At 41.0% G+C, this 27530-nt stretch overlaps 2 protein-coding genes across 6 annotated transcripts in view; both read left to right on the top strand.

Annotated features, from left to right (window-relative positions):
- The first annotated feature begins 1790 nt into the window (after nucleotides 1-1790).
- EPHX4 (epoxide hydrolase 4) lies at nucleotides 1791-19164 on the top strand. Its single transcript, XM_054212324.1, has 7 exons — nucleotides 1791-2064; nucleotides 4750-4835; nucleotides 8326-8483; nucleotides 10508-10636; nucleotides 12707-12810; nucleotides 13754-13902; nucleotides 18246-19164. The coding sequence occupies exons 1-7, from the start codon at nucleotides 1822-1824 to the stop codon at nucleotides 18478-18480; spliced, it is 1104 nt and encodes a 367-aa protein (XP_054068299.1). The 5' UTR covers nucleotides 1791-1821; the 3' UTR covers nucleotides 18481-19164.
- A 1233-nt stretch (nucleotides 19165-20397) lies between these two features.
- The window catches only part of BTBD8 (BTB domain containing 8), a 43183-nt gene continuing 36050 nt past the window's right edge, over nucleotides 20398-27530 (top strand). For 3 of the 5 annotated variants that reach the window (XR_008468139.1, XM_054212413.1, XM_054212412.1), the window contains exons 1-3: nucleotides 20398-20743; nucleotides 20820-21005; nucleotides 23050-23097. Coding sequence is in view for 4 of the 5 variants with exons in the window: in XM_054212413.1 (XP_054068388.1) it covers nucleotides 20634-20743; nucleotides 20820-21005; nucleotides 23050-23097 (344 nt within the window). In the remaining variant the exon portion in view is untranslated. The remainder of the gene's footprint in view (nucleotides 20744-20819; nucleotides 21006-23049; nucleotides 23098-27530) is intronic. The other 2 variants (XM_054212415.1, XM_054212414.1) reach the window with 1 other exon arrangement.

The raw sequence follows: 27530 nt of genomic DNA, 5'->3' as shown, positions 1-27530 counted from the left end.
GTAGTAAAAAAAACATTCAGGTAATGGGTTTGTGTCTTATTTAAACTTTTAAACACATGAAAGTGCACTAATGGGCAATTCTTTATAACATTCCTTTCTGCTGCTTAAGATTTTTCTTTGATTTTTTTAAGAAAAGAAAAACTTCGAACTGGTTGAAACCAGCATTAATTCTGTCACTGCCTTCAACAGGGCTAGGATTCAACATCAGTGTCTATATTTGTAAGTCTGAATTTAGAACAAGTAGGAGAAAGCATTTGGCATGTTGCAGACAAAAATTGTCTACAAGCCGTGTTCTATGCAGAGTGAAAAATTATATATATTCCATCTGTAGATATGCTTCTCCAATTATTTTTTTTAATAGCTCATTAAATTACGTATCTTAGACTTAACAGATGCACGGTGTCTTTGTACCAGCTTCTACTTGCACTGCTGGACAGAGGAAAAAAAATTTCTTGCAAGTTAAATTCTAATCCTCCAAACCCACCTGGACTAAAAAGAAATGTTGGTCTTCATCAAATTCAAGTAAAATCTGGCAAAATCCTCACCCAAAAAATGCAGGCAGTTGCATACAGGCCTACATTATTAGCTGTGACTTTCATGTAGCCTCTGCAAGTCTCAAACCTGCTTGTACCCTCTACTCTGAGAAGCAAGGGGTTTAGATCAAGGAGTAAAGGCGAGCAGGCTGCGCAGTAAGTTGGATCAGGACTTGTCAGGATTTGACGTGGCAAAGCTCGATTCTACTTTTCTTGTCATCAGCAACTCCTATGCCCATTTTTGTTATCTCCCAGAACTAATAAACTGTAATTTTTCATAACCTGCATGTTTATAATGTGTACAATCAATTGCTTAATGGAGTTATGCTTTTTCTTACAGTTTTGGGTTACATGAACCATTCTGATTCTAAAGTACCCTTTGTCCTGCTTAATACAAGGTCAGCACCTGTCTTGTATTAACCTTGTATTATGTGACTGTGCCTCCTTGCCTTGTGCATGTAGCAACTTACGGCTAAGGGACAGGTATAGGATTGTTCAGCTTCTAATGCTGGCCTTAGGCGGCTGAGACCTCAATACTAAAGTAATGAGTTAGCAGAGTTAGTAATGATGATCCAACTTCCTCTACTAGCAAATTTCTCTACTAAAGTAAGTTTTAAAAATCATAAATTTTGGTGCTGGAGCTCAAAACCTCTGTCTTTTTAAGAAATATTCACAGTAATACCATGTAATAACCAGAAGTGTAATACATCTACAAAATCGCCTTCAAACGGGTAACAGCGAAGCAGCAGTGAAAGAATGAAGAGTCTTCAGGAATGCTAAATGGCAACCACGCAGCCACATACCTCTACCCTTCCTTTCACATGTAAATAAGGCGAGTGCGTGATCAGAGCGGGCGAAGCGGTGGCCTGCAGGGACCCCTGCCAGGTGCCAGAGGTGGGACTGTCCCCCGTGCCCCAGCCGCGCTTCTCGCAATGACATTTCGGGTGAATTTTGGCGTTATTTGGCAGTTCTGCCACAGCGCGCAGCCCCGCTCCTTCGCTGCGGGAACGGCTTCACCACGAAATATTTTGGGGGGGTGGGAAGAGCCCTCCGCGGGCGAGCCGCTGTGGCCCGGCGGGACCGGGGCGGCGGCAGCCGGGCGGGGCGGGCGGCGCGGCGCTGAGCCCGGCGGGGCGAGGGCCGCGGGGGGCCGCGGGGCGGGCGGGCGCGCCGCCGCCGCTGCTGCCGCCGCCGCTCCCGGTGCCTCCGCTCGGGCGGCTCCTGGCGGCGGCGGCGCTTCCCAGCCCCTCCCGGCCGGCGGGGACGGTGGTGGCGGCGGCGGGGCCCGATGGCGAGACCCGGCGCTGCGTGCCCGCCGCCCGCCCGCCGGGTGATGGTGGCCGCCCGGGCGCTGCTGTTCTGGGCGCTGGTGTACAGCTACTGCGGGGTGTGCGCCTGCATCGCCGGGCTGCGGCTGCTCTGGAGCATCGGCCGGCGGCCGGGCGAGACCTTCCGCTGGGTGGTGCGGGAGAACCCCCCCGCCTGCCTCAACGACCCCTCCCTGGGCACCCACTGCTACGTCCGGATCAAGGTGAGGGGGAGGGCGGAGGGGAGCCCGTCCCTCCCCTGCATGGCGCCCCGGAGCCCGCCCGCCCTCCCTGCATGCCCTCCTCTGCATCCTCCCGTGTCGGCGCCTGCCCCCGGGAAGCGGAGCGCCGTGGCCGGTCCGCCGGGAGCGACCGCAGGCCCGGCTGCCGTGGGGGAGTGCGGAGCTCGGTGGGCGGGAGAGGGGCTCGCCGGCCCCGGGTCTCTGCTAGCCCGCCTGCGGGTAGGTGCCCCGCCGCTCCCCCACCCTCCTCGTCCTCCTCGGCCGTGCCCTCCCCGCTGTTTGCGGTTTGCCCGGTTGCGGCTGGGGGCTCCTTTGGTGCGTCAGGGTCTCAGGGAAAAGGTAGAGTCGAGTCCTGCCCCTAAGGTTTGTACCGTTCAAGCCACCAGCCAGTTTTTGTGCTTGTCTCAGGTCTGTGCCAGTGCTTTGCTCCTCCACCAAAAGCTCTAAATGAAGCTGTACTGGCTTGGTTTCTTTTATAGTTACAGGTGAGCAAAGAATGCACTGCAAATTTGGACAGGTGTTACTTTTAATAAAATGAACGCAAAGACTTCAGTTCTGAGGGATCTGTGCAGATGATTTTGTGCTAAGCGGTACTAATACAAATTACTGAGCCTCCCAGTTTCACATGATTTGCTTGGGGTTGTTTTCCTATCATTAGGAGGCATGTGCATGCTTTTTTACTCATATGCCACATTCTTTTTCCCTATAGCACTGAGCAGTAAATGAATGGGTTGCTGGGGAAGTAAGGGGTGTGACAGCAATAAAAGAGCATTTGCGGGGAAATAGAATTGCTGTCAATACAACAGGCTGTCACTCATTTTAGGAAATACGAAACCCTCTTGCCATTGGGTAACAGCAGGCAAATGCATTACTTTCCAAGCACGTGTATGCTACAGATCTGTGCAGATTTCAAGAAAACGAAGAAAAAAGCGTGTTTCAGAAAAGATGGCAACATCCTCTGTCTGTTTCAGGGGGCAGAAAAAAGGGGACAGAAAGGAGCAACCGAAAAGGTAGAGGATGGGCTTAGTTTGAGGCATGTGAAATTTAAACTGCTGCTGTACAAGTGGCGATTGAATTTGTATGAGTAAAGGGGATGTCCTTAAAAGCAATAAATAAATTAAAATAAAAACATTGAAGGTAACTCCCTAGAGTACACTAACTGAAAGAAGCGGGACGGAGGAGGGCTTACCTACTATTCACTAAATTGAGAAGAGAAACTGTGGAAGGAAACTGAGAAACTGCTACTTTTTTAAATATAAAAGGATCAAAGGCAGAGTGATATGGAGAACGGTGAAGATGATGCAATGGCCCTAAGAGTTACTAGGAAGAGATCATTAAGTACTTGGAAACGCATAGGTACTTTTACCTCTAGGGACTTTAACTTCATTGGCAGAGGAGAAATTTTGGGCAGAACTGAGCAAAAAGTCTGTTATGTCCATAGTGAATATAAAAACCCCAGGTGTTCCCTTTTCAGAGCCCTTTCAAGAATCAAGACACAAGTTAATGGTTTTGTAGCTGGTTAGTGATTTAGCAGTGCCAAGGTAGCTCAGAGAATTTGAAGCATCTCTGGCAAACAAAACTTTTCTTACGCATTTGTGATCCTTGGCCTGATACAAGCTCTTGATGTACAGCAAAGGCATGGGGCTTTTCTTCCCTCTTGAAAATAGGAGAGACAGTGCAGGCTCTGATATTTGTTCAGGAGCTCTACAGCCTTTCTTCCTGCAGTTTCCTTTATGTGACTTCTAAACAGCACGTTGTATTTTGTGAGCTCTTTCCCAACTTCTGTATCCACTTCTGTGCCAGAATTCAGTAAACACTCCAGGTCATAATTTCAGTTTATTTAAATTCTGCTGGATTTGACCTTGAATTAGTGTAAGTTTGTGCACATCCATTCATTTCAATGGTATTTCAGTGTTGGCAGCCGCTGCACTGCTAACACTAAGTAACTTGCCCCCTGGTAATTCTCATAAGACCCGTTTTCTTAAAGGGTGCATCAGAAATAGTGACTATAGATAGGGCAGAAAGAAGATTATAACATTAAGGCTTTCTTTTCTGAGGCGAGTCTGGAAACCTTAAGCAATAAAAACAAGGAAAACCCACTTGCTTTCTAGTTACTTAATTTCGATTGCGTTTGGGTCTTAAGAATCCACACGGTCCTTAATTGTGCCAAAATGCAACGTGATGGTTTTAAGTAGTTGCATAATCATAAAAATGAAAGATTGCAAATGTGTTTCAAGTATACTGTGCCTTAAGGCCTTTCTGTAAAGCATGTGAGTGGTGTCTGTGTGAAAGCAAGGTGCTGGCCTCCACAGTAATGTGCATTTCCTAGTCACCCTGCTGGGCGTGCTCTTTTAGAAAGGTTTGCGTGCTCATGGCTCGCTGGCACATAGTCAACATAGCCTGACATGTGTGAAGTTGGTCCTCCCTGGAAGAAGCTGTGGCAGCTGGCGTGGGATACTCAGCATTGCCAGGGTGTAGCAGACACCCAATCTTAGAATCACAGAAGACTTCAGCTTCAAAACCTGACAATTTGATTATTTTTTTTCAGGGGCAATACATTGTTTCTTAGTATATTGTCTGGAACCATATTCATTCTCAAACCCCAGTATAGCAGTTCTAATAAAAATATGCATCAATAAAAACACACTTCTTTTTCTCTCGTTTTAGGATTCAGGCTTAAGATTCCACTATGTGGCTGCCGGAGAAAGGGGTAAACCACTCATGCTGCTGCTTCATGGCTTTCCAGAATTCTGGTAAAACTCCCTACGCACCTTTCTTGTATAAAAGAGGCTGCTTTAGATACCTGAGAGTGATCCTCTCGGCTTAAGTACCCCCAGCGTGATCCATTTTATGTATCTATGAGTAGTAACTAGTGGCATGAAATTTTAGTAGGGAACAAACTATTGAAACATTTTTTAACTGCAGCATCCACAAAAAATTCCTGCAGGCTGACACAAACCAACCATCTACTTTGCATTGTCAATCAATTTTTCCCCAAGTATGTACACTTTTTTTTCAAACTTTGGGGAGGAACTTATTGAAGTAATTTCCTGTTTGGATAATGGTTGTACTAATATGGCTAAACTTATGAATTATAGCAGAGGGTGTTAAAATGAGGATCCGCTATATGTTAAGTGCAATACAGATTGCTGCATTTATTAAAAATACTATACATTAATTCTTAACTGGGGGAGCGGAAGAAGAACTATGAGTTTTATAGGCAGCCTAATTTCAGAATGCTACTCAGGGAAAAAGGTTCTATTATTAGTTCATCATAAGATGAATGATGAATCAAACTGAATCCTAAATGTTTGTTTATAACAGTGAAAAGCAGTCATGTGTCTAATGATTTAAGCACATTGCTTGGGCTGTCATTGCCAGGTTTAACTAGTGAAGCATGGCTTATAGAAAAAACAGTAAGGGAATAGTGGAAGTGGCAATGCCAGTAATTCAGCAAGTTAAACGATCCTTTTCCTTTCCAAACTCAGATATGGAGCTAGGGCTCCACTGTTGGAACTGTGATCTTTCAAGCTGGACTCAGGTCATACCATGATAAATTGACCCAGCTAAAACAGAGGTCAGTTCTCTTCCCTTAGCAATTTCCTGTAGATACTAACAGACTTGAGGATGGTGGTAGAAAGTCATATTTATTTTAAGATAAATTTTCAATGAAGTAGATTGTTCTAAAAATAAATTGCTATCTAAAAGGATTAAAACTGTAAACTTTAATTAAAAAGACAGACAGATGGGGGGATGCATATTCTACGCAAACATTATGCATACCTTGCATAACGCGTATTCTAACACAATAAGACAGCTGAGACTACAGCTCATTTCCCCCACAGTGGGAATAGTAATGGAAAATTTAGCATTTCATATACATATTCTACTGAGATCTGGTACATTATTTTCAAAAAGCAGAAAGCTATTCTTACAGTTTAGAATGGTGAGTGACAGTTAATATATTGTATTATCTGACCATTCAAAAGGAATGAATGAGAAACTGTTACACAGGTCACTGGGACCATCAGTAGCGTAGTTTATATAACTAGTTTTGAAAAGAAGACTGCGTGCCAATTGTCTATAAAATAGTATGCTACTGATACCGATGTTGGTTTGTTAATTCAATCAGTGGAGATTTTTTAATGCAAGAGTAGAGATTTTTCTGAGAGCACGAGATAAAATAATCACAATGTAAGAACTATTTAAAGCAGCATCAAATTTGTATCGTTTGGCTAGCAAAAAAACAAAAAAAAAAAACCCACAAACCAAAAAAAGGGATATGACTCACAGTTTCTTAACTGTAACAAGTCCTCTGCCTTCAAATGTCTCAAGGTTATAAGTAGGACAACTATAACCAGACAGTAATGACCTTAGTGAGTGATTGAGATGGTCTGAAGATCAAAGATCATTTAAGAATATAATGCACCACAGCCATTAAGTGCTTTAGATGCATAAGAACTTGAAAATTACTATCAATGTTGTGGAAAGACAATAATAAAATATTTTAAATTGAGTGTGTGTTGACAGCTGGGTACCTATAAGACTTGTGAGCAAGCTGTGAAATTTTGTACAAGCTGCCTTTCAGAAATGACATGATCAGAAAGTGACAAAATAGCTTCCATTATTCAACCTTATGAAAATGAAAGCATTCACCAACATTTCCAAATTCTGCTTGCAAAGCAGTTACATTTCATATGTAGTAAAATGATTTCTTTTAGTATAAAACCTATCCTTTTGGTAAGTTAGACACTTGGTGATCGATGGGCTGTTGTGAAAACAAAAGATGAGGACAGCAAGTGGACATTTTCTGAAAACAAAAACAGTTTATTTATGGGCCTCGTCGTTCCTTCTTACTGAAGTATATAGGATAGCTGCAACAGTTACCATGGCAAATTCAGCTTCCAAGTCATTGTATAATGCCTTTAAAAATTTCATTCCTGGAGATCTCAGCTAAATATTGTGTTTGCATTATATGGCACTGAAATGAAAAAGTTCTGACTTTCTGGTTTTTTCTGTCTTTTTTTCTGTTCTGTTTATATTAATACAAATTTCTATAATTAATGAGCGTTGCTGTAATATTAAGTAATTAAGTTCAAAATCCCTAATAGGCAAAGCTAAAGAGGAAGAGCCAATGGCCTGATATAGACACTGAATTAAGGTAGAATTCTGTGCATCGCTCTTGCGTTTGCTGGTGATCCGTATGTTATAAATCATTTATCTGAGATTGTTGAAACAAGAGCAGAAGTAAATGCTAGATCCTGTCACATAGGGGTGCAGCCATTATTATATATGCCTAGAAGGATCATGTGTTCCATATATCTTTCTATTACAGTCTAAGATAAGGTCATGTCTGTCTTGGTACTGGCTATTCTGAAATTTATTTGGTTTCAATAACAGTTGAAGGGCAGGCAGATCTTGCAGGATGAGACCCACCATTTTCTTGTTATTTTTGCTTCATAACACACATCTAGTCACTACATGCTGTTACAGAATGAGGAATAGCCCATGCCTTTGCCCAAGTTCTTAATTTTGTATGTCTTTTAATGTGTGTACTGTTACCACTCCTTTCCATAGAAACAGCAAGCAATGAAATACTTTGTGTAGTACCAACGCATTGAGAGGTCGTTCTGGAGTAATTCTGGTAGTACAGAGACACAGGTGAAAGTGTACATAATATAAATCATATAAACTTCACTGACTTCATTTGTTATTCATTGTATTTCTTTCTTTGGTTTATTTAGTGTATTAATTATCTGACATTCCTTTTCTAAAAAGAAAAAAAAACAACCCAAAACATGCCTTGAGGCATTTTTCCCTACTCCATCAAAATGTGTGTGTAAGCAAGCCAGAGAGAAGAGAACGCTTTTCAGACCTTACTTTTTTTGATGATACTACAGCTCCAAGGATAAAACAGAATAGTCCTCTGTGTGCTCTGGTTTATTCCTGCTTCTTTTGCAGCAAAGGGATCATGCCGGAGTCCAGGAACTGTTGAAACATCCAGGCTCTGGCCATGCCCCCTTTCTGGCTGCCGCGCTTCCTTACTGGGGAATTCAAGAGGGGAGCACAAAACTACTATAGCCACAAAGGACCATCAACATACCACAGAGAGAAAAAAAGAATCTCATTGCAAACAAAGCCATGCTAATTTACCCTCAACTATTTGGGAGCAAAAGCATCGAGTGCATTTTGGTATCATACTGCTTGACCTTGTAACTCCAACTTTCTTTTCCCCTTTGTTAGGTATTCTTGGCGCCATCAGTTGCGGGAATTTAAAAGTGAATATCGAGTGGTGGCCCTGGATTTGAGAGGTTATGGAGAAACAGATGCTCCTTCTCACAAAGAAAATTACAAGTTAGATTGCCTGATAACAGATATAAAGGATATTTTGGAATCTCTAGGTGCGTTAGTAAAAGACAAACTACTCAGCCCATAAAGATCTAGCATTGATGATTTGTTTTTTTTAAACTGCATTCTCTTTAATATATACCCATTACAGATATGTATAGATAGAAATCTAAGGATACTCATATTTTATGGACTATTATAAGTGAAAAAGGTTTGTTTTCTAATTATGATGTGTATGCCAGTATAAACAATATGTGAAGATGAGGTTAAAAAAAAGCTTCCCTATATGCTGTGAAATCCAGCAGTACACACCTGTGGTCTTTTTCCTTAAGAAGGTCTTCACTTACTCCTAGCCAGTGCACTTCGTGGATAATGCTCTGAATTAGAGTCTAATAGCACTTGCAGAGCAAAGAATTTAAATCATGTGACATTTTTCTTGTACAAACAAGTTAGAATAAATATTGTGGGCTTTATGAAGATGATGACAGGACATGTGCTGTATTAAAAAAATAAATCCCAAAATACTACTCCTGCACACTAGTCATCTCTCAAGAGCTGAATCACTCAGTCTTATACAACAGTGAGAAGAACAGAAGGGAGAACAAGAGACACATTGCTCCTGGTGGCAAATACCCGGTGTAACAGTCTCGAGCTGAAGTGAGTCTGCAAAATTTGCCCTTCCAGTTCCTTTTGAACCATAGCTGTTCTGGCAATGAATTGTAACACCTAGCAAAGGGTATTTCCCTTCCCTCCCAATAGCAGGACAAGGGATTAGACTGTCGTTCTCTGGATCATTTTAATTCCCTGGATACTTTACGGATAGTGAAACAACTTCCTGCATTTCACATGAAGAAATAGTAAAGCAGTGATTCCACTTCTAAGGTTTGAATTTAGGATTTGCTTTGCTTGTCATGTTTGAACATTGACAAAAGATCGGGCAGGCAGTCCCCACACTGTGTTTACAGTTTCCAGCTTTTGCTGGTTCTGTTAATCTCCATGGTAGTGCCATGGTTATGCTTGATAAGTGTTCTCATCATAATTCGATTTCGTAGGGATTTAAATTTTTTTGGAAGAAGTATTTCTGAGGCTTTTGTAATCTTTGTTTGTTCTAATACCAAGTTAAATTCTTTTGAAGAACTTGATCGTATCGAAAGTGCTCCAAAAGTTTTCTATTCAAGAGGGATTATGAGGTACTTTGACAACTATGTTCAAATTTATGTCAGTATTCTAAACAGTTTGGCTTTTATATGTTTAATTTGTAGTGTAGCTCAGCATTCCAATCCTCGATGAGGAGGGTGATGGTATCTGACACAATAATATGTATTCCATCAGTGGTTAAAGGAGGAATGGTTAGGCTTTCAAAAAGACAGTCACTATTTTTGTCCCCCCTTTTATTGCTGTTAAATTACTATTTTTATCGATGGAGGAATAAGTACATGAATGCCGAGAACTTTAAAAATTGCCATCAAAACAGCATATGGAGAAAAGCTACAGGCCTACTAAGTATATAAATGTGTGTATTTATGTGTGTATATATATGCTATGTACATATGGCTATTAAGTATAACGCCCACTTTTTGCATAATGATGATGTCCAGTGCTTAGGTAACCTCCCATATTTAGAGGAATTCATAAGGATTCGTTTTGTTCAGGAGGGGCTCAGGAGATGGCTCTATCTTTCTGTCTGCAATTTCAAACTCTAAACTCCCTAAACATGACAAATGTACGTGCATTAGAATGACTGCAAGTTTAATTGTATATCTGACCCTACATTGGCCAAGATATGAATAGGGCAGCCATTTGGATACCAACTGACTTTAGTTTGACAGTGAGGTAGGATAGTTAAAGTGTAATTGAAATCCGATTAAATAATTTTAATTATTTGTTATTTTTTTAACTATAATAGTGCACTATTTTTTCTGACCATTAGTAATGGAAGCAGTGCGATATTAAATAGTTACATTAATAAATGTCCTGGACCACCTATTTTGCCCAGTAATGGTTTTATTCTATGTGATAATTTGTATGGATACAAATTCCACTGAAATAACAGCACAAATCTGTGTTTATGTGGTAGGATACAACAAGTGTGTGTTGATTGGCCATGACTGGGGAGGAATGATCGCTTGGTTAGTGGCTATATGTTACCCTGAAATGGTGACTAAGCTGATTGTGGTTAATTTCCCTCATCCATCTGTGTTTACAGGTGAGTTTTATATTAGTCTTTGTTTATCTAGAGTATCTGCATTTTCATTAAGATTGTGTTTGCTTTGAGGTTGCTAAAGAAGAAGCAACTACTTGCCCCTTTAGATGTTCAGTTGCCACTACTCAGTGCCTCTCAGAATCTGGACTGTATTTTATGAAGCAGTAAGGTATCGAGTGTTTGACTTTGGGAAATAATTTATTGTAGGAGGTGGGAGTGCGTGCAACCAAACTTACTGATGTTTTTCTTAATCCTTGAAGGTCCACAAATATAATTTTCATATACATGAATCTGTTTTACACCACTTTGGCAGGATAAAAATTGCTGAAGAGGGGTACATGTTGCACTACACCTAGGTTAAGGCCTTTCGGCATTATTAAATCTGCATAAAACAGCCTTCATATAAATGTGAATCAGACATTAGAATTTAATCCTGATTCAGGTGACAAGCAACAATTTATGATCTTGTAAAATATTCATTGGAAAAAGACAACTTCTCCAGGCTACTTACTAGAAGCTCAGGAATGTACTAGTAGTGAGCTGAAACAAGGATTTAGGTGCACTAGCAAAATTTGTTGTGTGACAGGCTTTGAGCTTGTCTGCTACCCAGAATTACAAAACATTTCATAGGGATTAGATCAACATTCAGTAATTAAAATGAAAGTAGTATCTCACTAATTCTCATTTCTTCAGTTGCTGACCTTACCCTATTTATATTTAAAAAGTCACCCCATTTCCCCAGAAATAGTTAAGAATATTCAGCGAAGCTTTAATTTTCATTTTGGTCGAATGCAAATCTGACCTCACACCACTGTGGAATCAGAACCATTTGCACATGTTATTCTCACAGTGTTCTTGGGCACCTTTCTAAGATATTAAAGAACATTTTGCCAAGTAGTTAAGCCTCACTTACCCAAGGAAAGGTCTGTTCACCACCACTTGAGTAAGCAGGTGCTTTTTGCAGTATTTTCACCGAGAGCAGGAGCCAGGCTGTATAGAAGACAAATACATTTTATTATAGTATTTCTTAGTATTTGTTTGCATATTTGTTAAAGTGCAAAATCCGTTCTGTAGCTTTATAAAGTCCCCCTGGATCAACTTTGTTCTACTGTGGATGAAATGAAAATACACAGTTTATAAATTGTGCAGAAAAGTGAGCTGTGTTGATGATGGTCCATCAAGGAAAAATATAATGGGTGATGCAGTTTAAGAATGTACAAGATATGAAAGCTTAGAAGACAGCTGATGCTTCAGTTTACTGTTTTTTAAAACCCATTTTTATTTACTGCCAGAATTAGTATTTCAGAGATTATCTCCTATGTTGGGAGTGTAATTTTGCCTTCCTGAATTTGCATCTGTAAAGAATAGGTTCTAGACTTCCTAGTACCTGCATAAATTCTGTGGTTGCTTAGAGGAAGTTAGATACTTGAATGTCAGCGTTGGCTTTTGCAACTCGTTGGAGACACAAAATTACAAATTAAAAAAAAAAAAAAGACATAATGTAAATTTGGCTATATAATTTTCTTTTGTTATTTATGCTCCAATGTCTTTAAAAAGTGACACGATGTAATCTTGATTACGGTTCTTGAAATTGCCAAGACGATAACTGTTAGAAAAATTCTGTACTTTCATGAACAGGATTGATGCTGTCTTTAGAATGTAAGTGGATTATCATCTACAGGTTTCTGTGCATCACATCTTTGATGAGAGAAATACTTAGACTTGTATTTATGCCTCCTATTCCATAGCTGAAAAAAAATGCTTTGGACTAGCTACACAGATAGATCTGTAAATGAAAACTTACCATGTGATTAAACTCTCCAATGTCGTTCCCCTCACCTAATCTTGGCAGGCTTCTGGTTTGCTGACTGTTTCTATTAACACATATAAAAGTATGTTTTAATGGCCACATCATATACCTACTCCTGAAACAGTAATCATCTTTTGTCACATAGCATGCTCTAATGTAGTATTTTTAAAACATTCCTTTAAGTTTAAAAAATAGTAATATTAACAGTAATTTTGTTTGAGTCATTAGTTTTCATTTTTAATTCATGGGCATTTTTGTTTCAGAATACATTCTACGACATCCATCACAATTGATTAAATCTGGTTACTACTTCTTTTTCCAAATGCCATGGTTTCCTGAATTCATGTTTACAGTAAATGATTTCAAGGTGAGCAAAATGAGTGCTCTTGTTTATATATTTAACTGTGAGTGATGGAAGAATTGCCACCTACGTTGATCCCTTCTGATGTAGTTATAATTACTGGAAAAAATACAGAGCGTCCTGATTTTTCTTCTTAAGCTTTATATATTTTTATAAAGTAGGATATAAGTACATAGAGTCTCTGAGATTAACTCTTGCTTTTACATTTCTGGGAAGCATTCAGCTACATACTTTTAACCTCCAGCACTACAGTGCATTACTCCACCTAGACAATCTGCTGGTCTTACTTGTGCCCGTGCCGGTGGGACACGTTTGATGCCTAGGGAACTCCTGTTAACTTATCTCAAGCTCCTGTCTGCAGTGGGACAACCTCCTATCCCTCAGAGCCTCTACGGGGCAGGCAGCCTGGGAGCCTGGGCATCAAATTCAGACAGGTGATTAATTCTGCCTAAGGAACCAACACGGCCAACACCTTGTATAACCTTAAAAAATAAGTACAAGCATATGAAACGGGAAGAAAAAGCAGCTGCAGGCATGCATCCTCCTACATGCATACAGACCAGTGCCGAGCTCCCAGAGCTGCACACAGATGGGGCACAGCAAGCTGGGGAGGTCCTGGATCATTCTCCCTCCCACTCTGTCAGCTGCTTGGGGTCCATCCCAAAGAAAAGTGTGTGCCTGCACTTGCCTTTGCTTTCACGGGTGGCAGGTCAGGGTGCAGAACCGAGTAACTTGCTAATACTGGTATTTGCCTGTACTTAATTATTCCGAAGTTACACCAGAAATAAGTTTACCATGTGCTTTACACATAACTCTCTAAAAAAGAATTTGAACCATTCATTATACTCTAAACAATGTATAAATAGATTTTAGAAAGATGTGTCCTCTTGAAGGAGAGAAATCACATTTTTCTTGCTATCTGATGTGGCGGATTTTTATTCTTTTGAAGGTTCTGAAAAGTTTATTTACTAGCCAGGCCACTGGAATTGGAAGGAAAGGCTGCAGATTAACAGCAGAGGATATTGAAGCTTATCTTTATGTCTTTTCACAACCTGGAGCATTAACTGGACCCATTAACCATTACAGAAGTATTTTCGGGTGAGTAGAACATGCTGAAACAAGGTAAAATATTCTAGAGACCCCTGGAGGACAAAAATGTTATTGCACCTTCTGCTGCTAAAGTAGAAGGAAAAACTTTACATCTGTTTCTTAAGTCTCAACAGGTAATAAATGCATTCAGTGTCAAGCAGCGTGATGGAAAGTGAATTGTATGAGAGATCCACACAAAGCAGTGACACAACCAGAGTGCAGATACGGAAAATCTTTGTTTCAAAATCTAATAAAGCAAAGACCCTTCCACATTCACAGAACCCATGGCAATCACAAAAATGCGTCTCTAAATAATACTTACAAAATTAACATCAATTAATTGTTTTCATTACAGTTCATATGATCTAATAATGAGCTCTATAAAGAGCTTATTATTAGATAATACTCCTAGATAATACAGCATTCAAGTAAGTTACCCTCACTTGTAACTTTATAAGACCATTTCCGACTTCAATTTTATTGTGTTTGGGCAGTTTTTTTTTTTAAAAAGGTGGGGTAGGTTTGTTTTGTAACTAAGCCTAAAACCAACCCTGATTTGTTTTCTTTTGGCAGCAGTAAGCACACATAGCAGGGAGCATGCATAGAATTAAAACTGAGAGATAGTATCATAATATGAAATATTTTTGCAAGCTTAATATTTATCTTATTTTCTCCACCAGTTTTCTAACAGTTTTAACCTTCCTGGAAGGAGTTGGCTCAGCCTTAGAGACTGATGCCCCCTTTTTATCTAGCAAAAACATAACAGAGCCAGAAGGTCTGTAACTCTACATTTACTCTACTTAGGACTTGTAGCCCTAACTTGAAGGACTATACCAAAAAGAGTGGGATTGAACTCTTTTTTCCTTTACTGCCTCCAGTCTTCAACAGTGCTAAATCTTCTGCATGCTTCTCTAATACAAGACCAGCTTCCCAATGTTCTTTAAAAATTACAACTCTTTTCCTTCCCTAAACTCAGACAGTCAATTTTTGAAGTGGATTAACTTTTCATTTTCCCTGGTCCAAATTTCGTGCCACCTTTAGTGCTCTTTCTGTGCTTTCCATGCCATCGCTGTCAGGAGAGCAGTCAGCAGGGAAATACCGTGAGGAAAACAGGGATCTGAGTGCTAGGTGCTGTCTTGTACAGGCTAAGAGACAAAACTGGAATGAGAAAGTAGAGAGCTGGTATCTTTTCTTCTAAACAAGGTAACACCAAGCACAGACAACAATGGGGAATAAATAAGCTGTCTGTGCTGGTAACAGTACGCTTATTTAAAGCTAAGCGGAGAGTGGTGATGCCATCAGCTGGGATGTCCGAGGGCAATGGGGAGCTGTGCGGCTGCACAGCAGCTCCCTGGCCCTGCAGCTGCACTGCGGGAGCCCCCAGGGTAGGGCTAATGAGGAGCTGGAGAGGAATGAGCGCCCTGAGCCTTGTTCATTACGTTTGCACCTCACATCAGTGAGTGTGCACATTAACCAGCTGCTTCTCTGACAATAACAGTGAAATATCTGTGATAGCTGAATTGTTATCAGATTCAGATGCGACAAATTAAGAGTTGCCTATGTTTAAACTATAGTTTCAGGCCTTTTCAGGCTCAAAAAATGTCTGGTATCAGTTACTAATCAGAAAGTATCTTCACAGCTATTAATTCTTCTGTGTGTGTGTGTGTTTCGTGCATTATTTGCTTGATTTTTCTAATGAAAATATACCTGTACTATATTCAGAGAATATTATTATAAGTGCTGTCAGCCACAATGCAGTAAGCTTTGGACTGAAAGGAGAAGATTGGTCTTCAGCTCGTTCAGTTCTTGACACCAATTCTGATGGTCACACCTTATGGGATGTGAATCATTAAATATTGAAACTGGATTGAAATTTTCACTTCCTCTCATATAAGCCATTGAGCAGCACTTAAATGCTAATGACTTGTATTCACCATAACTCCCAGTGGGCTGGCACTGGCAACCCAAGTATTAAAGGTTTCCAACTCATTACAATCCACCTGGAGTTTCTTTCTTCAGAGCTTAATTTTTCTGGGAAGTTATTTCCAAAGAGACGATTGAAATCACCTACTTCATCCATCACCAACACGTGCTTGTATAAATAGCACAGCAGTCATTCCCTTCACTATACTTTAGATACAAACACTTTTGGAATAAAAATCCTAAAGCTTTTTGTATCATGCTTGGTTAAGAGAGACAGATAAGCAGTTGAAGCTTGGATTTCTTCTGATACGCCATTTTTTAGAAAATGGGATTACTTCTTTTGTAGCAGTTAAGAAGTACTTCAGTATTTGTTTATAGAAAAACTACTGGTCAACTAACAGTGCTCTATGAAGGTTTAAATCTGTTTTTCAAATACTTAAATGTCACGAATGGGACTTCCCTTTCTATATGTGAAATCTGCATGTTAAATCTTATTAAATCTTATTAAAGGAGATTTCTAGAAACTTCAGGCACGATATCTGTGCCATATTCCAGACTGAAAAGAAATACAGTGTTGCTCATAGGCAATGAAAAACGACAGGTTGTTTATCTATGCAGCGTGCGTAAAAAGCCCAGTAGAGTTTTCCTAAGGGAGGCTACAAATCTTGTATGGCACTTAGTCACAAAAGGATAATAGTAAACCCTACAGTAGTGAAAAAATATGCATACAAATAGTGAAGAGATCCACGATACTGGATTTAAAATGTAAAGAGATTAGTCTAAATGCACTGAATCAGATAATCAGTTTATCAATTTTTAAAACTGATACTATGAATAAGCTATGGTTCAGTGGATTAGGTCAGTTTGCTTGAAAAATGAGATTTTAAATCCACGCCTGCAAAAAGCATTTTAAGAATTTTCCTAATTCATCAATCAAAATGAAATTAAATTATTATTTAAAGTGACTTTTTATTAATATTTCTTGACACTATGTATAAATGGAGAGGAGCAATGTCTTCAAAGTCTCCATTTCTTTGTCTTACCTTAAACTAATGCATGCCATCTTCTTTGTCTCTCCCATTTTACAGAGCATAGTCTCTTAAATAATTCCTAAGTTTGAACCTAGTGCTTAAGTTTGTCATAAAAGTTTGTTCAGAAAACCTTCTTTATACATTACTAGTTTAAAATAATCATGTTTGAGCATTAGTATAATAAAGATTAGTATCTGATCAGATGGAATCTGGTTTGAATTGTCACAGCTAGTCTGGCAATATGGGGCTAAGATTAAGCAATTCGAGCATAAATTGGATAAGTTTTTCAGCATCTCTGAAATAGATGAGCTGGAATAAATTCTAGTGGGTTAATATGGTTTATGTTGAAATAGTCTTTTCATTTCTAGCTACCTGTATCTTTCCTAATGTCTGACTTCAATGTGAGGAAATATTTATAAAATACTCCATTTAAAATAATTGTATTAAGAAAAAATAATTTTTCCTGAAAGTTTAAGTAGGTCATTGTGGTGGTATAATTTTTATTAACATTTTAGTTTCTAAGGGCTTTTCTTCAAAGTATCAATAAAATGTCTTATAATGTATTTATCTTTAAACGCTTTCTAGTCTGCCAAAGCTCTGGGTTGTGATGTTGCAGTTTTAAAGAGATTATGAATCCATGAAAGGCAAATTTTTAAGGAACAGTTTTCTTTCCCAGCATGCATGGTAGGTAGGTATGTAAGTCCAGACAGTTCAAAAACATACTGTAGCTTTTTGAAAAGAGAACTCTGATGCACTTTGAATGTTAGCATGAATTTCATAGATGAGTGAATGTAACTGACTTCAGCATTTCATTCTTTATTTAATTGTGATATTTAATTTTGTGTAGGTCTGAAACACTCTAGCTGTTATCTTCCATAGTGTCCCAAACCAGCAGCCTGCTGTTTCATAGACAACCAATTTTTTGGTAAAGCAGTTTGGCTACTCAGGTAGCTAGATGCCTTGAACACTGTAGTCTAAATGTCATTCAAAGCATCATATTTCATTAAAACCTATTTGCAGTAAATAGTGCAGGTTCAGAGATTTGCCATAGCATTCATCAGCCAAGGGAAAGCCACTGACCTACAAAATTCTGGCCGTGTTGTTCCACGTTCTCTTCTACAGAGGCTACAGGTTCCAAAAATGAGACCTCTGTTGCAATCAGCTGCTGATTACAGACATGTTACAGAAAAAGTATCTTCTAACAATTTTACCATCCTTAAAAACAATTGAAGGACTTTGAGTCACAGGATGGTTTTCTTGGTATTGCAGAAGATATCTTGGAACCTAGAAAGCTTGCAATGAGATTCACTGTGTTGATTTCAAAAGCTACGTTGACTGAAATCTCTCTCGGTGATTTTTGTAAAAAAAGACCTAACTAAGTGTGTTTTATTTTTAAAGCTGCCTACCTCTGCAGCACCATGAAGTCATCATGCCAACCCTGCTGTTATGGGGAGAAAGAGATGCATTTATGGAAGTTGAGATGGCAGAAATGACACGGATTTATGTTAAAAATCATTTCAGATTAACTATTTTGTCTGAAGCCAGTCATTGGCTCCAGCAGGATCAACCTGACATAGTGAACAAGTTGATATGGACCTTTCTAAAGGAGGAGATGGCAAGAAAAAGAGAGTGACTCTTTGTACATGTTTTAAGGGGCCAACATAAAAGCTCTTCAGATTTAAAAACTAATTGTTATCAGGGCCATATTTCCAGCCTGCCTTCTATTTTGAGCTCTGTTAGAGAAAAGTGTTTTCAGTGTACTGTACATTTGGACACCAATGTTACTGCTAAAAGAAGACGTCAGTATGAGAATATATGATACCAACATTGGTTTTACCTGTATACTTGTATTTTGCACATAAAAACACCTGCCTTAAGATATATATCTATTTGTACAGAAAGAAAATCATGGAAAAGTTGCTTGATTTTATTTTCTCCCTTGCTTTACAGTTTTAATGTGTGGTGCCTTTTACAAATTTATAATGAAACAATAGAGTGGTGCCATACTGAAAGAAGTCATGAGTTTTCATTCTAGATTCACCTGAATTTTTTTAATGTATTTTACCATTATACAGTAACTAACTCTTTTTATTATCTATATTTTAGCATACTGAATGATTGAAAAATTTCTGGGCACATTTCTAGTCTTCAAGTGAATAATGATCTTGTATTGTTGAATGCAGCTGCTTTGTGCAATGTGTTTTTCTTTCTTAACTAAAAAATGGGAAACCTGTACACTCAACATGTCTGAACAAGAAGAATGGAAAATTAAGATATAACATGTATCAAATCCACCTCTGTCTAATAAAATGCAACTTACACCACTCCCTTTATCTGTCTTCCTACGGGGAGATTTCTGACCGAAGCTAAGAATTGGGTTTGAATAGCTGAAGCATCTGTCCACTGTGCAGCCTTCCTCATGCTATGATTGTTGTAGTTACTTGGAAATAATGCCTCATTGTTGGCATTATCCTTCCTATGTTAGTAACTACTGTTCTTGTCTCCAAGAACTGCTGCCAAGTTCTTGTGTTAATAGGAGGAGAGAGACAGTGATTATGGAAATGGGGGAGAATTAACTTGCATGTGATGGCAGGGGAGAAGAAAAGTGGGTGCTAACTACAAAGAAAAAGCAGCACAAAACACAAGTCCCCAGAAGAGGTGAGTCACCTGCCTACACGATTTCCAAAGGCTCCCTCTCCACCTGCGGAGCAAGCGTGGTGCCCTGGGAACAGGTATGGATCAACAAGGACCCATCAGAGGCGGCTTCAGAGCTAGGTAGACCCGAACCAACTGTCCACACCAAGAGTAGAAGACAGCTGACCATTATTGGGGGGTCCCAGCAAGTCCCACGCTGCTGTGCATGTCCTCTCTTTTGAACCACAGTTTCTCACACAGGTCCTTGGCGCAGCCCCTGCCAACATCTCACTTAAAGTAATGCTCACAAGAAGGATGACGGAGGGGGGACATCAGCCAGGAATTAGCTTGTGGCTGGCACTCTGCTTCCTTGCCTGGAGTTCGCAGAATCTGAGGAAGAGTCCCCTCAGTATCGTGTTAATGGTATTGATGTCGCCTTTTCCATCATCCATGGCTGGTACCCACCGTTCAAGTATCTTTTTATTTATCGACTGAAATTGTCGAGAAGTGATCAAGAAAGCCATTGCTGGGGAGTACAGTTTTTCCCGAGCATCATCCGCCTGGCCTGGCCACAGGGAGCTGCCCACCGGAGCTCCGGCTCCTGCTCCCCGTGCGAAGTGCAGCAGGTGGAGATGTAACGGGCGACAGCGGAAAGCCAGGCGCTTTTCGGTAAGAGAGCGGCAGGGAGAGACGGGTCTTTACGAGGGCCCGGGGGGGGGGCACCGGGGCTCGCCCGTCGGCCGGCAGGGGGCGCCCTCCCCGCGGCAGCCAGAGGTCTGCGGGGCCGGCCCCGCCCTTTCCACAGGCCCCGCCCCTTCAACAGACCACGCCCCCTCCGCACGGCGGTACCGCCCCGCCGCAGGGGTGCCCGCCGGGGAGGGCGTGGCCAGCAGTGGCCTCCGCCTGGCCCCGCCCCCAAGAGGGAGCGGGGAAGGGGCCGCAGCCCGCACCGCGGGGCTCCCCCGTCCCGCTGGGAGACGGCCCCCGGGCTCTCGGCGCCGCTAGTGTTGGCGGGAAGGCGGGCGCCGCCCCGCTTGTTTTCGTGAATACGGCGGGCCGCCCCTCTGGCGCCGTCGCTAAGGGACCGTCCGTCAATCCCCGCCCCGCGTTCCTGCCGCCGCGCCGAGCGCGGAGCGTAGCGGCTGCCGGCACATGGCGCGCTGCGGTGTCGGCGCCCCGCCGAAGGGCCCCGGTCCGGCGGCGGTGGAGCGGCAGCGGCTGAAGGAGGCGCTGGCCGAGCAGCTCCGGCAGGACCTCGACAGGTAGGCGCGGGGCGGCGGGCTGGGTCAGGGAGCGGCTCCGGGCCGGGGGCATGGCGGTAACGGTGGGTTCCCGCAGGCTGCTGACGGAGGGGACGCGCTCCGACGTGACCATCCGGCTGGGCGAGGCGGCGCTGCGGGCGCACCGGGCGGTGCTGCTGGCGCGGGCCCCCCGGCTCTTCGCCGGGCTGGGCCGGGGGCGGCCGCCCCGCGGGGTGCTGTGGCTGGACGGCGTGGGACCCGCCGAGTTCCGGCGCTTCCTGCGGTGAGTGCAGGGGCGGCGGAGCGGTGGCGCTGACCCTGTCGGTGGCGCTGACCCTGTCCGCGGCGCTGACCCTCCTGTGTTCCTCCTCTTCTCTTTCCCCCGGTGTTAACACCTGTTCTAAAGCTTTCCCCTTCAAAGCAGTGTCTTCGTAGCCTTCCTGCAGCGCTTGCGGAGGACTTTAACTTGCTTATTTTGCTCTGCTGCTGACGATGCACGAGTAAACTCTGCCGTAGCGTGGTTTTTATGGTATGTAAAGGCTTTGTAATAGAACGAGAGCAAACACAGCAAAAATCCTGAATGTAGCCTTCAAAATTCTCTGTGCTTACCAATACCGTTGTTTAACAACATTACCTAATGAAAAACCCCTGTAATGTCACATTAAAAAAAAGAAAAAAGTTACGGGTTTGGAAGCGTAGGAGAACTTCATCGAGTGAGATGAAGAGGCATCAGGAGGATGCACACAGTTAGAAACTGTGGGATCATCGCAGAAGTCCTACTGATCTACACCCTGGGCCAAAGGCGGAACTGGGATCCCAGTGGGTGGCGTGTGGCACCATTGGTGCAGCACATGGGCTGGCTGCTCCCCAGGGACCAGGTGCGAGGGACGGCGTGTTTTCCCATTGCCAGCTATTAGCCTGTTTCTGGCACCTCGCTCATCTTGCTCCGAACTGTGGGTGAGTACATCAGGGGTATGGGCTGGTGCCGCCACCAGACCTCGCAGTCGTCCTTGCCTCTAAGTGCCTGCGATCCTTCTTTCAAAAAACAGAGCAGCGTTTCCTTTTCTCAAGCAAAGCTGTGGTGGTGCCACCTCCCTTCTGTAAAACTGGGCTGATCTTAGTGGTGCCACCTCTCTTCTATAAAACACGGCCGATGTTAGAAACAATTGGCACTTTGGGGCGTGCAGAGGAGCGGAGCGATAGCACTCCGGGATTTCGGATGAATTCAGGATGTGCCAAGAAAATGTATGCACTGCCAAAGTCTTGAGAGTGTTGGCAAGAGGAAGGGGAAGGTGTTGCAGTTTTGAAGTTTTAGTGCTTAAAATATAACCTAGGCTGACCTCTCCCTATTGGTTTCACTTGATCTCTCCTTAAATTTGTAAATAAGGCAGCAGATGGCTAAAAATACGTATTCAGGGTAACTAAAGTTATCAGAAATATGAAGGAAAACATCTTGAACTGAGAGTAGTATCTAAAACACGTTCAGTGGAACAGGCTGATAAAGGGCATTTGTTAGGTTACTGTCAAAGTCTGGCAGAAGCATTAGCAAAACAGGCGGAAAGAAACAAAACAGCATGGCTTTTGTCTTGTCTCTTTCTTAGCTCCATTATTACTTCGTTTTCATTAATTTGCTTCACATTCATGTACATGGTGGTATAGAAGACTTTTATGCAGAAGCATGACAGTGCAACTTTTAAAAATTCACAATAATTTTAATTTGGAAATTGGAAAATAATTATTGGGGATATTTATTTATTTATATACTGTCATATCATTCCTTTGTTTTCCTAATGTAAGCACTTAATATGGCTACAATTCACTGATATTGCTTTCAATTTTGTCTTTGTTTGCTGGAAGGCAAGTAATGATCCCTAGAGTCCTGCACGTTCTCCAAAAAGCATGGTATTGAAAAGCACTTTTAAACTCAGAACAGCTCGTCTGATTATAAACCTTTTATCTTTTCAGTGTGAGTTTAGAATCTTCAAATGAACGTCCCCATATATTCTAAGCTATGTATGAAGTGCGTTTTGCAAGATGGTTGGCCTTTCTTAACTTAGTCTTCAGTGCTGTTTAATACTTCAGCTTTTGAATCCTTTAAGCTAGCATATGTTGTGAAAATGTGTGTCATAGAATGCACTGGAGTTTGACCACGGTGAACTGCTTTGGACCAAGGAAAGGAACCATCTTTGGCTGAAAAGAGCCTATTTTCGTTGTTGGACCGATGACTTCTGCTAATATCAGTAGCTGTTGAATCTCAGTGGTTTCTTACTGTTAAGATGCAAATGAATTAGATTTTCACAAATCCAAAACAGTGTCTTAAATTACAGCTTGAGGTTGCCTGAAAGCCTAGTTCTTGGAGCACGAGAATCACCATGGTAAGTCATAACAAAGATCTGTGGCTGCAGTTGAAGCTCCCAAGAGAAAGTTGTAGTCTTCTACCAAAGTTCTAAGTTTTCTGCTTATAAATGCTGTTTCTCTGTAGAACAAAAGTGGAATACTAGTGTGGTATTGAAGAGTCCATCAGAGCTCTAACAAAATCTCATTCCTTTTCCTGTTTGTGTTCAGCTTTTATTTTAGCTTCCCAAGTAAAAATAATCTTTCCTTGGGGATTTGGGGATTTTTTTTTTCTCACAAGCTATATCTGGCATGCATCTCAGTGAGACATACTTCCTTTGGGCCTCTGTCTCCCTTAATCGGGAGAGATGTAGGCTACATGTCACTCGTGTGCTGAAGGCTGTGCATCTCCTCTTGCCAAACTTCTGAGCAGTTTTGAGCAGGATGGAGGACATGGTGAACTTCATGCTGATCTTTCTGCATAGCCTCAGCACGAAATAGATGAACAACGGAGCACTGCTTTGTTTCCCTCCCTATACTTGAACTGTCTGAGGACACCAGCAGGATACTGCTGGTCAGCAGAAGTGCAGCATCCCTATTGTAGACACCATTCATCCTACGTTTTTGCCCAATGAAGCTAATGTAATATTGACTCTGCCCTCCAATAGCCTTCTGTCACTTTTCATAATGCAACTGGAAAAGGGTCAATGATTGCAAGTATGGCAGGAGATGACTGCTCAAGCAGGGTTCTGCAGTCTGCCTCGAGAAGCGACCAGCTTAGCACCCCTGAAGGACAATACTCTGTCACAGATCACTAGATCGTTAATATCTTGCCTTTTGAGGGGCATACTGCTTTTACCCTTTCAGTCGGAAAAATATAGCTTTAGAAATAAAAATACAGTTATTATTGTCTCCTGATATTTGTATTAAAGGGATTGGATTTAAAGAAGGACAGAGAAGGACCTAATGACAGATCCAGTTAAAAAGCAATAAATACAGATCAAATACAAAGGAATACAATTGTCATTGTGACGTTTACTGCCACGGGGGTTAATTTGCAGCACCAGCAGTTGATTCAAAATAGACCAGCCAAAGCTTCGACCGTGTTATGTTTGTACAGTTCTGTATGAGGCAGTAGAAGGATGCTACATCTAGTTTAAGTGCAGATGAAAACATTCTTGAAGGCAAACTCCTAGACAGCACAACGGCAGTAACTTCTTTCTGTAGACTATGCACACCTTTCCTTTGTAGAATAGATTTTAGGCTGTAGTAACTGCTATTAATACAAGAGATACCCTACAGCATCCAGTTTCATCTGTCACTTAGTCACAGCTCTTGCAGTCTTGATGTTGCTCGTGCCTGTCAGAATCTTTCCCTGTATGCGGGGTGGGGGTGGGGTCGGGGGGGAACCAAGCCAGAAGGTGGGGTACCTATTAAAATCATGTGACATCAGACTGATGCTACAAAAGATGATGGCTTAGTTCTATTTTCAGCTTGACCTTCTCTTGCACGCGAGTCTTTCATAAAGCAGTTGCATCAGATACAGCACAACTTGTTTGTGAATATTTGTTGTTTAAATATAATTCCCACATACAGTTCCATAACAGTGGATTACAAAGTAGTGAAAAAGGGAAATCATTTGCGTAAACAACTTGTGTGTGAGATTATTCTTACTGATTGCTAGACTGTCATAGTCCCCATGGGATACTGGCTATTTTGGAGGAAACAAAAATGACTTCTGTTCATGTACACTGAATTCCTTTATGCTTACACCTCAGCAATCTTACCTTTAATATCTAGGCTTCTGCATTCCTCTCTAGTGGGTTATGATTGCAGACCACTCTATTTCAGAAGAATAGCATGCCTCCCACGTTCTGAAATTTTGTGGGTTATACAGTTTATGCTGATATGATCCTTCCCTTTTTATCCTCCTTTCGCTCTTGCCTGTTGATGTGGTGTACCCTATCATGTAAGGAATATCTTCTCTGAGTGACGGATTCATGTAACTTGAAAACAAGCTAACCGCAAAAAGGGCTTTCTGTGGCACATGCGGGTGCATTGTATGGCTCAACAACTATCCTTTCCCTTGCATTAACAATGCAATGCAGCTGAAAAAAATCATCCCTCACAAAACAAATAGCATTAACAAACCCCACCCTATAGATACGGGCAACATGGGAAATTTGGATGTGACTGTCTTAAACTTTGTGAAATGATAAATCCTGAATTGTGAAAGTTAAAATGCTCTGTAAAGCCTTATCTCCAGTGAACAGTGAAAACTGAGAAAGTTGATATCCAAAGTGTTTATTGCCCAATTTAAGGGATTAAGGAATTTGCTCCTCTGAATAGCTGAGCTGTTCTAATTTAATGGCTTCTGTTCATATAATCATACTCTCTGGTCTGTTACTACAGCACCAGTTTAGTTTGTTGTGGTTATAAATACGAGCTAAGCTAGTCATTGAGAATAATGAGATTTTGCTAAGCAAGGAAGGTGGGAGGGAGAGAAATAAGTAAGATGCTACATGCAGCTTGTACTTTAGATTTTATGCTATATCCTGTTGGGGGAAGAAAGCTTTCACCATGATGCCTTGTTTCTTTTGATGAAGGCTTTAAACATATGCCAAACAATGGCGACCTTATCTCCTTTCCACATACACAGAAACAATGAATTTGTCTCTCTTCATACTGGATTTTTTTTTTTTGATCCATGTTTATATCTAATCTCAATTTCTCAGAGGAAGTTGAGAAGCTAAACTGTCAAATTGCAGTATATTTGGTATGTGTGTGATATTAACATCTTGCTTTGGAAAACATGTTATCTTAATGTCATGGATTTATGCCTCAAGAAAAAAAAATCAATATATGTGAGAAATGGGTAGAAACCTTTCATGGGGACCATGATTGCTTAAGGGCCAGATTCTTCTTCTGCTGGAATGCTTAGCTTTCACAAGGAATCAGAAAATTTAATCAGCAGCTGTGTGAGGCAGCAAAGCAGCTGATATTGTATCTCATGAGAAGAAATTTACTGAAATACTCATCTCAAGAAATCAATTAAGTTAAAATAACCATCTTAGCTGCAAAAATCAAGCAGTTCTTTTAGCAAATCTAAAGGGAAATGGAAGAATCTTAAGTGATTAAGGTAGGTTGAAGTTACGTGTATGACATGCCTAACTTGCACTAACAAAGATTCACTGCTATATGTGTATTGCTGAAGTATTTTTGCAAGTCCACCAAGGTTAAATGCAGTGCATGAGAGTATTTGGCTGCAGCTGGGTTTGCTAAAGACACAAATGTATTAAAACCATGGGCAGGGGGTGGTTCAGAGACTTCCTACATTCTCAGTGTTATCTTTATTAACAAAAGTTAATATATCTCTTTTCTATTTTGGTATTTAATTGTGATAACACATAGCTTTGTTTAAGTAAAACTGTATAATATGGTAATTTACATGTTTACTGAAGATATGTCACTGCTAATCTAGTTACTGCTTGAAGTTTTGGTATGTGCTATACCAAGTTCTGTTGAAAACAACACATAGCATCTGTACAACTTGTAAATAAAAACATAATTTGTTTTGTCTGTTTTCACTAATTGTATTATCTTCTACACTACCAAAGTAGTATCCTGTTTTGGACGTCTGTACTTCTATTCTTTTTCGACCCAAATATTATCTTAGGATGTTTTAGTGATCGTGTTTTTTTTATATTTTTAGTAAGCAGCAAAACATCTCTCTGATTCTAGTCAGTATTGGCTTTGTGGCTGTTCTGAGAACAGAACTGCATTAATTGTTGTCTAATGAGACCATATGGTTTTCAAGAGTGTGTGGAGTCATGCATCTAAAATTGATAGAAATAGCTGGGCCTTAAAGAGAGCTCTAAGGCTGAGAAACTTCCCAAAGAATTTAGCCTAAGTGGTGTAGAATGAGAGGAGAGATAAATTCAGGACAGCTTTAAAAACAAAACTGTGAATGAAATCTTCGGCTGCACAAAAGTAAGTTTGGTTGGGCTACCTGATGTTTTTTTAGTAGCTTGCAAACTACCCACAAAGTACATGCTTTTCTTCAAGGTGTGTTTTGAGATGGCTGTGAAAGCTACATGTTGTTATAAAACCAAAATAACTCCATACTGCTTATGTATTCGAGGAAGCTGTTTGGTCACAGTGAGTGCAATCTAGTACTTTCCTGATCATCATTAGGGATATTCAGAGAACTGGAACATTTTTATGCCTTCTTAGATTGTTCAGATGACTGTGAAAACTTCTTTCTTGTAAATACTGAAGTCAGTTCAAAACTGATTAAGCTCTAACACCTCCTGATGATACCTCTATCTGATATAAAGAAGAAATTTATAACTTTATAGAATTGTCACCTTCTGCACTTAAACTTACTAAACTAAGGTGTCACATTGAATGATGCCTACTCAAGAGGTTTGGAACGGTAAAAACTATTCAGACCATAATTCTGCAGTAAGGGGCC

The sequence above is a fragment of the Rissa tridactyla genome, chromosome 8 (assembly GCF_028500815.1).
Source record: "Rissa tridactyla isolate bRisTri1 chromosome 8, bRisTri1.patW.cur.20221130, whole genome shotgun sequence".
NCBI lineage: Eukaryota > Metazoa > Chordata > Aves > Charadriiformes > Laridae > Rissa > Rissa tridactyla.
Note: the sequence above shows the minus strand (reverse complement) of the source record. Positions and strands in the feature narration are given on the sequence as shown.